The sequence below is a fragment of the Buceros rhinoceros genome, unplaced genomic scaffold (genome assembly GCF_000710305.1).
Source record: "Buceros rhinoceros silvestris isolate BGI_N320 unplaced genomic scaffold, ASM71030v1 scaffold11340, whole genome shotgun sequence".
Taxonomy (NCBI): domain Eukaryota; kingdom Metazoa; phylum Chordata; class Aves; order Bucerotiformes; family Bucerotidae; genus Buceros; species Buceros rhinoceros.
The window spans coordinates 58,806-68,554 of record NW_010389118.1 but is presented as its reverse complement, the minus strand read 5'-3'; the positions used below and the strand labels follow the sequence as shown (position 1 = coordinate 68,554).

General features: G+C 41.9%; 1 protein-coding gene across 1 annotated transcript in view; it reads left to right on the top strand.

Annotated features, from left to right (window-relative positions):
* The window catches only part of INADL (InaD-like (Drosophila)), a 143,638-nt gene that overhangs the window by 111,330 nt on the left and 22,559 nt on the right, over nucleotides 1–9,749 (top strand). The window contains exons 33-34 of the mRNA XM_010133056.1: nucleotides 314–431; nucleotides 1,011–1,144. Of these exons, the coding sequence (XP_010131358.1) occupies nucleotides 314–431; nucleotides 1,011–1,144 (252 nt within the window). The remainder of the gene's footprint in view (nucleotides 1–313; nucleotides 432–1,010; nucleotides 1,145–9,749) is intronic.

Below are 9,749 nucleotides of genomic sequence, written 5' to 3'. Positions count from 1 at the left end.
GATGTTCTTTTCTTTAAAAAAAAAAAAAAAACCCAAACGACAAACCCGCATTACTTGGTATGAGAGGCACAACTGAGAAAGGTGAAGTGATGTCCCACTTCCTTCGTGAGCATTTCTGGAAGTTACCCAGTCCTCCTGGTTTTCCATTTATTTGTGAAGAGAGCATGTTCAGTTCATCTGCTTGATGCTTGTTTCCCACCTATTGCCTTAGTGGATTTAGTAAGGTACAATAGCAACAACTAATGATAACGTTCACGTAACATTCCTTTCCGTGACTGAAAAATGCTCTTTTTTGCTTCTGCTTTGTTTTTAGGTTCTCAACCAGATCAAACAATCCAAATCTTCAACAAAAGCACCAGTCAACTTACAGGACATACCCCTGGGGCCAGCACCTGCTTATCTTTCTCCAGAGGCAGAAGTCACCAGCCGTAGTATGAACCACTTATTTTTTTCTACCAGCATAGTGTATAGTTAGTGCCCTAACCTAGGATGGATCTTTTTTTTTCCATGTAACTTTTGAGATTTTTTTTCTTTGAACATAAAATTACCTATTTTAAGTTATTTTTGTATTTTTCTCTCATTTTATAATTTTTGAAGCATGAACATGTCTATGTTTTTCTTGACTTTTAAGTACAAAGGCGTCATTTCTCCTTTGAATTAAAATAAAAACAGAAGGGAAGGTAATCTAGGACATTCCATCCATTCCGCGGAGCTGGGACAGAGCCTTACCTGTCCTGAATGGAATACACCTTGCCATCAAGATCTGAATTGTGTAGGTTATGACTGAATTAGATGTCCCCTTGGGCATTTACTCTGAGCATTTAATCCCAGAATGATAGAGTAATTCTGGTTTCAGGAGTGACAAAAATACTTTTCTAGTTTGATTTAGATTGGTAAAGGTGAAGAGCAAAATACAAGTGCTTAATTAGTTGTTCTTTACGATTCCTTTGATTGTTTTAATGTTCTTATTGAGTAGTGTGACTTATTTCTTTACTTTCTCATATTCTTAGGCGTCCTTCCACTTCCATTGCCTGTGGATCCAGCAACGTGTCCTATAGTTCCGGGGCAGGAGATGACTATAGAGATATCTAAGGGTCGGTCAGGCCTAGGCCTCAGCATCGTTGGGGGGAAAGACACGCCACTGGTGAGTTTCTGTGGAACTCGTATTTACTGTCTCTTGTTAAATGAGACAAAGAAAACATGGGAACTAATGAAGCCATTGAACTGTAATTGCTCTAATGAATTGTTCAGTACAGGGAGGAGAAATCAGCCACTACAGTCTCCAATAACAAATTGACGATTTTGCATTGTATCAGACCAATTGTTTTCTGTTCCTGTTTAAACTAAAAGGTTTGTGTTTCAGTAGTGCTTTCTGCTATGATCAGAGTTTACAAACATGTATGATTTGTTTTAACCATTGTGAATTATGAGTTTCCAACAGGTAAGTTACCAGAATGGTTGGACTAGAAATTAACGTCTCAGAGCTACTTCAGCACGGTTAACACCTCTGTCTTGAGACCATAAATGCTTAGTAGCTGTTTAAACTATGTGATTTATCTCCCTGCCAGCAAAAGTCCTTCATGAACAGAGGTAAACCAAAGGTAATCTTTCATTGTTTTCTGTGTCATTTTGCTTCATCTTGCTCTTGGCAAGGCGGTCTTTTAAAAAAATTATCTTCAGCTAAATTAAAATGTATCCATTTAAGTGTTAACTCAGCAGGTTAGGTATGCTAAAGCCTCCTCTGCTGTTGCTGATGCCGTTTCCACTCCACTTTCCATTTAAGGGCTGCTATGTTACAGTCAAACAGAATGTCAGATTGGGTTTTTTTAAATGCCAAATTCAGTTCGTTCAGTAAACAAGTCTGCTGCAGAGGTGTCTTTACCAGGTTCTCCTGAATCCCCTACTGCAGAGACTCTTAAAGCAATAGAGCTGCTCTGTTACATGGAGTTGTCCAGAAAAGACCATGGTGGTGCATCATTAAGCAATGAAGTGCTGAGAGCGTCAGCAGCTGCAGGCAGTTGCGGTATAGCAATCCTTTTCCAGACCAGGTAAAAAGAAGGAAAAAAAAATCAAGGAAGTTGAAAGGAAAAGGTAAGTTTTGCTTTGCAAAGTGTAGGTTGAATCTTTTACAGTATTAAAGCTGAAACTAGAAAAGATTCAGCTTTTGGTCCCTTTTATCCAAGTCTGCAATTACACAGAGTTGGGATGAATTGCTCTGTTTCACACGGAGGTAGATGCGAGTTGTGTTGAAGGTGTAAATCAGCCTCTGTGGTTCTCACTCTCCAGCCACGTGCTCTTTTGTACCCAGTCCCCTTTTTGTCAAGCTCCTCAGTGTTGAATAAATTCAAATAAGAAGTTCAGCATTCATCATATGTCTGCTCTTTCATTTAACTGGAATTTGGAAATAGGACACGGCAGTCTGTCAGACACAATCTGGGACGTGTCTGTCATGAGATTTTAATATAAATAAATGAATTATAAATATCTGCTTTACGGAACAGATGAGAAAAATGCAAAGGATTTTATTCTTTAAATTGAGTAAATGGGTTTGGTTAAGTATTATATTTTCATTAGTTTATTCATTAAAACGTCCTCCTAGGAATTGATTTTGAAAATCTATGCACTCGATTGCAGTTACTGAAATTCCTGAAGGGAGGGAGGTCCAGTTTCCCACATCCCTGATCCTCACAATACAGGACTTATCAAAATAAGTCCCGGTTTCTTTTCCTATTTGGACTTCCTCTGTATTTTAGAAAAGGCAAAATAAATTGACTTACAGCTTCTCTGCTTATGTATGTGTTTGTTATGCGTCTGTGCCAGAGAAGTTCATCAGTTCTGAAGGCCTCACGTGGCAGAAATTGTCTATCCAAGACCCATTGTTTTCTGCAGCACAGAGCAGTTAGAATGAAGCTGTAAATGACTTTGGCAGCCTGGGTTTGGCTTTTTAGCTATGTTTGAAGTGGGAGTTGTCAGATCAAAGTCAGGGATGCTGCCTTCCCTATTCTTGTAGTTCAGATGGCACACAGACGCTAGAGGTGAGATGCCCTGGTGAGACCGTGGAATTGTGCTCCATCGGGGAAGGGAAAAGGCATGGTGAATCTGCGAGAGCAGAGGCTGTCCAAAACACTCTGCCAGGGCTATAGCAGCAGTATACGGGCCTCATCCATGTGGCATTAAGGTGTGCTTGATCTCAAAATGCTTAACTGAGCGCTGGTGGTCAACACTGCTGCACAACAGCAGCTCACACATGATGGGAAAGCTCACTTCAGAATATGCTGGATCTTTCTTAAACACATAAAGTAAGGCCCCAGCTTTTGGACTAATAAATCTGGCGGCCCTCTATAGGGATGCACTGCTTCAAAGTGAAATGTCGAGTGCAACTTTTAAGGCATGACCTTAGGAATCTCATCAGAAGTCACCAAATAAAGACGAAAAATACAGCCTGTGAGCTGGGAGGTTAATAAGTTCAGGAGGTCGGACAGTGATGTCTTAACCCCTGTGAAATTTTTGTTGAGCAGATGACCATCCCATTAAACTCACAAAACCTTTCAAGCTGCATGTTTTACAAACAGGGACTGTGGTTGTGTGCTGTGGGGAGCAGGAGAGCATCAGCTGGACAGACCTCCTTGTAGAAAAGGCACGGGGATGGAAGGATTGTCCTTGAGAGCTGTCTTCATGTTGTTGATCTTCAGACTGCTATGACCCATAAGCAGTCCTATTGCATTTTATTCGAAGGACTGATTTTTATTTTTGTTTTTTTCTTCACTCTCTTTCATTTCACCTTCCCATGTACCCCTGAGAGAACACAACACATGGCCACTGCTTTAGAGCAATTAAACTGCAGAGTGGAGCTGGCTGAAGTACAGGGCCTGCCATTTGTGAGAAGATTTTTTTTTTTTCTGGTTTTAGTCCAATCAAACTTGTAAAAGTAACCTCAGAGTGGGAATTAAAAAAAAAAAGTGTTTTTAGAAACATCCCAAAATGAGGTTTAAAGCTCAAACTCTGCTCCCCAGGACACCGTCCTGCCAACTTGTCCCCCCGGTTGCTGAATTGTATATACATGCTTGTCAGCTCCACCCCTAATAGCAGCCATAAACCTGACAGGGGTGTCATTGTCACTCGGCAGCTGCTGGTGCTCCTGGAGCACCTGAACCGCAGGACATCAGGGATTCGTGAATGCTGCAGACCTGTTGGGGCAATGCCTGCGGTGCAGCTCTGAGAGCCGCCAGCGCTGCAAACCCCAGCACGCTGGGCAAGATGCTGGTGCTTGGGCTGCCAGCTCCGAGCCGGGGCAAGCCGTGAGTCTTAGTTAGACATGGAGTTCAGCTTTCAGGCTTGGGCGTTCACGGCAGCAAGCCAGCGTTGGCATGGCCAGCTGGCCCAAGGCTGCACAGGCTGGGACCGTGCGGCTCTGGGGAGAATAACTGGCCCTGCGGGATGTGGGACTGGCACCACCAGCTAGTCCAGTTGTTCACCATAAATTTAGGAATTGTTTCTCAGTTATTCGGCTTTTGATTCATTGCATTCTGCATAAGCTGTTTCAAGGCAAATAATTTAGTTGCAAGTAATTGGGTTTTTCCTCTGAAACTGCTTTGCCTGGAAGTTTTTATGAGGTTTTCTTCTTAAGTCATCCCAGAACAGGGCATCAAGGAATTGTTTAACAGAAGGTGTCCTGGTCCTCCTCCAGACGGCACATGGGGTTACATCACCTGAACCCCCTATCACCCAGAGTGGGTGAATGCTGCGATGTCTTGCCCAGATAACAACTTGTAATGAGCCATTTTCTACAAAACAGGATTGTCACTTTACAGGGATTTTTCTTCTTAGCAGTATGTGGAAAAAGCGTCGCTCTAAGATACAAACATTTTCTTAGTAGGTGAGAGCACTAGTTTGCTCCCAGCCAAATAATTTAGTAATGGTTGAGTTGATTACTCGTATTTATTGACTCTGTATTTGCTGCCTGGGTGTTTAAGATGCTCAGACATGCCGGAGGGGATTCAGGGCTTCCAAGGGTAGTGGAGGCTGGTGCAGGGACGTTCCCTCCAGCCAGGGTTAGAAAACCCTGAAAGGGGAGGAGAGTGCACAGACTCAGCTGGGACTTGAAATCACAGTGAAGTACTGAAGAAGCATCTACAACACAGAAGAAAAATAGATTGCAGGAGCAGTAACCTAAGGGCTCTCTGGAGGTGGAATAGCCAGGAGGTGGTCATTATCTGACCCTTATATAGCAAGGAAGGAAAGAAGCGTACTTTATCCTGTGTCTTTTTTATGAAAAACAACAACAAACCTCTCCTGCAGAATTTTTATACTAGGTTGTCTACTTAGAATTTGGAAATATTTTTTTTGCTGTTGCTTTCATCTGACTTTAATAAAAAGCATTTTAAGGTGATTAACAAACTTTAAGGTACTCCATCTGTAAAATAAAGTGATCCACAAAGCCAGGGCACTGCAACACGTTAGCAGTGCTCCAAAAAGTAACAGAACATGCCTGCGCTCGGCTAACGCTAGTTGGTGTGAGTGCTGGTAATGCTGGAGCTGGAGAGGGCAAAGCTTTTCTCATCTCCTCAGTTAGCCCAGAAGGCTTTCTGGCTTGCGTCAGAGCAGGGGGTGCGTTGTGTTGGTGGGGATGCAGTTTGACAGAAGAGCATTTAGATTCATTCTGTCAGTCCAGGTGAGTCATACCTTGCATAAACCCCATCTGTTAAAGAAGGGCGAGGGAATAATCAAGAAAACTGTGACTTTAAATTGCAGCTGTTCAAGACCCGATGTTTGCCTCTGGAGCAGTGAGGGCTAATTACCCTGCGAAGGTCTCCTCGCTGCCAAGAGCAGGCTGTTACTAATACCGAAGCGAAAGCTGATACCTCTGTTCTGTGACATGCTGCAGTCAGCAGTGTGAACCTCTTCTCCATAGAACAAGTGACAGGACGAGAGGAAATGGCCTTAAGTTGCGCCAGGGGAGATCCAGGTTAGGTATCAGGAAAAATTTCTTTACAGAGGGTTGTGCAGCACTGGAACAGGCTGCCCAGGGAGGTGGTGGAGTCCCCGTCCCTGGAGGTGTTTAACACATGTGTCGATGTGGTGTTGAGGGACATGGTTTAGGGACCCTGGCAGTGCAGGGGGAACGGTTGGACTCGATGAGCTTAACAGTCTCTTCCAAACAGATGATCCTCTGATTCTGAGGACTGATGTGACTCCTGTGTTGCCAAACAAACAGATTCTCTCTTGGCTGAGCTTTTTGCCCTCCCTCCCACCTCAGCTGTATTTAGATTCAGGCAAAAATTATTTCATCAGTTATAGACAGCCGAGGTCTGAGCGACTTTGTAGACAGTCATCAAGTGCACCTACAACTGAAACTATTTTAGTGGAATATTCGTACCTTGTAACTGCAAATGAAAAGCATAGTACTGGCCTCAGGAGGGCTTCAGCAGTGTATTGGCTAGAGATGCTGCTGCTGTTCAGTCTGCTGCACCATGAATGGCACAACAGGATGAAAAATGGTAATAGAAGCCCTAGTTTTTAATTGTGGCTTGGGTATCGTAGAGGAAAAGTCTGCTGTTGGGAGAGAAAAAAAACCACGATCGCTTCTTAACCATCACCCGCATTTATAAAAGAGAAGGCAGTTTAATGACAAAGTGGTAAATGCAGTTAGCTTGAAATTGTGAGGAATTGCTTCAACGCTCAGATAGATAATGTGAAAATGAAGTTGGTGGATTCATCATAATTCCAGAAAGACGATGGCTTACAACAGCATGAAAATACCAAACTGCTTTGTACATGAGTTATCACAAATGGGAATTAGAGTAGTAAGTTTTGCAAATCATGGATGTGATGGATCTTTGGCAGGGGTTTAGCTGACTGTATGGCTAGCTGGCCTAGCAGTGCCTTGCTTGAAGAGGTTGGTGTCTTCCAGGAGTGTAAATCAACCATAAAATTTAAGCTAACAGTATACAAAAGCAGTAGGACGTGTCAGAATGGACTTCAGGAGCGTCTTGCTTGCTGCTGGGCAAAACCACTGGCTGCTGGCTTCCTGCATCCTATGCATCCAGGACCTCATGCATTCTTTATAACCTTATGTACCGTACACTGAAAATGTTCATATTTTTTTATTTAATAAAATAATGAGAGTGAGAGAGTTAACATTTTAATACGTAGTTCTGTGTTTTATTATTCCCTCCAAAACGAGCATGTATACTTTTTGAAAACCTTCGGTTTGCTTTGGCACGTGATTCATAGAAACATAGCTCTTTCTATCATTCTGACTTAAGTCATATATTTTTACACTAAACATCTTATTACCTTAGTTTTATTATTTCAGAATCAAAGGAGAGCTTGCAAATGTCTATGACTGCAGAGCGAAGGAATGTTAATGAATAGTGCCATTGAATTTTCAGGTTTTAGCTTTTCTGATCTTCGAGAATATAACTGTAAGCAAAAATATTATGCAAGCTGAATAAAATTTAAATAAATAAGGACCAGATGTAACTATAGGGGCCTATAAAATGTAACACAAATATTATCCACTTCCTTAAAATAAATCTGTATTTTAGTATGAAAAATTATATTCATATTGATGTTGTGGATTAATCTTTTTTATGAAAGTTGGCAAGCGAGCACCATCTCTTGCAAGGGCTTGTTCTTAAATGGGAAACAGACCTTTTGTTTTGACCTTGAGTGGAGCAGTTTTTCAGTATCATGCGATGTAAAGCATTCTTACATTAACACGGTAATACGCTTTTATGTTCTATAGCCGGGTTTATTCCAGTAGTGTTTGGCTCTGGGTTTTGGGTGCGTGTTCATGGTTTGTGAATGCTAAAATATTGCAGAATATTGGAGTGTTAGAAGGAGGTACATGCAGCACGATGCATTGGATAAACCCTTTTAAGAAGTCAAGTGATTTGCTTGGAACTGGCCTTCAGCTTTTGTTGCTGAAGCGTTATCTTTTAGATTCCATTTAGATCAGCAAATGGAAGATCATAGATCATAACACAACTGTTGTAATTTCCTCTACCTACAAGTAACCAGCAGCTGGATTTATTTTAACTACTGAGAGATTCTTACATGGGGCTTGCAGCGAAACACACTGTACAACTAGTTGATTTCTACTTTATCAGTGAACCAGCCTGTAAAAATGAAATGACAATTTTACTGCTCTGGACAAAATATTGCAAAAGTTGAAAAGGAAATAACTAATGATATTGTACTTGCCCTGGGAAAGAGGTAAATCTGTAATCCTGCAGTCAGCAAAACTCCTGGTAGCTTTATTATCTTTAATAAATGCTAATGTAGTATAACATTTGTAGCTATGTAGGAAATTTGTTGAAAATGTGTAATATTAGCTTAGGAAAACACAACTTGTCGACTAAATCAGAAGACATCTTTTCCTGAATGTGTTTTATAGGTTGCTTACTTTTTGCTTCCTCAAGAAAGTACTGTAATCCACGCAGAAAGCTTCGTTTCTGACACCAAATACGTAATTATGGTTAGTGGTAAGATTTGTGCAGCTCACTACAGGCCAAACTGAGACACAGGCACAAAACATCATGTAATTCCAAGAGTTTGCCTGGGCTGCTGTAGCACTGTCCAACCACGCAGGTTCCCAAAAATCTGCTGTGTCTGTTTTGACCTGGACTTCCAGCATTGTTGTCGGAGTGTGCTCACAAGTGTCTCTTTTCCCATATAATGCTCCCTTGGTCCAGTGGCTGGTGATGCTCTGGTGATAGAGACAGCCTTGAAGCTAGAGAGCAGAGCTATGGGTCTGGCTTCTCCTTTCAGGTCTGTTTGGGGAATTTTTTTGTCTAATTACTATAACCTTAAAATGTGCATCTTGGAAAATATGGTCTGGGATTTTCAGACAACTCCTTTATAACTGAGCATCTTACCTGGTGTCATTGGTTGCTGATGATTGTCACAGTCCTCAGTGTGTAGTGGTTCACCTTACTTCTGCAAAGCGCCTTTGGTCCTGTCAAAATACTGGCTGGATCTCGCAAACGGAAATAGCACAGCAAAGATAAACTCGAAAGTTAATATTCACTCAAAGAAATATCTTGTTGTTAATGATCTGCAGTAGTTAAGGACTATTAGGTACTGTGCAAGAAGCCTCTTTACCAAAATTCAGGCTTTTTCCTTGTCAAATCCAGCCAACACTGGGTACATGGAGATTTCTCTGCTCCCATTCTTCTGAAATCTCCCCTCCTGCATACTGATCCACCTTTAATCACATCATAGATTCTCCTCAACATGTCCATGGTACTTAATGTTTGAGCCTCTTCATGTCTGATATCCTTTTACTCCCTTGCCCTCTACTCACAGCAGGTAACAGTCTGGGGGATGATTTTCAGCAGCAAAGGGCCCCTGCATTGAAAGCTGCTGCTTGTGCTTCTGAAGAACAGCTGCACACAAAGAAGCAAAACTCTAGAGAGACTGGCTCAGAAGCTATAAACTTGCAGAAATCTGTGTGAGCAGTCCAAGCCTAAAGCCAGACAGCTCGTGAGACTTTCTCACCACTGTTTATGGTCCTGCAGGCTTTTAAGGTTTGCTTGGTCAGTGATTTTCCTGAATAGGAAGCTGCCTTTACCACCTTTCTCCCAAAGGCTCGGTCATGGCAGTGCAATGTGATCATCACCTGGGGTCTCTGCCATACCAGTTCTTGACATATAAGATACAAAGATTAAACTGTCGCTCTTACTGAATTTAATGCTTAATGTCAGCTTTCCTATTTGTGCTCTCTGCTGATGGGCGAGGGTGATATT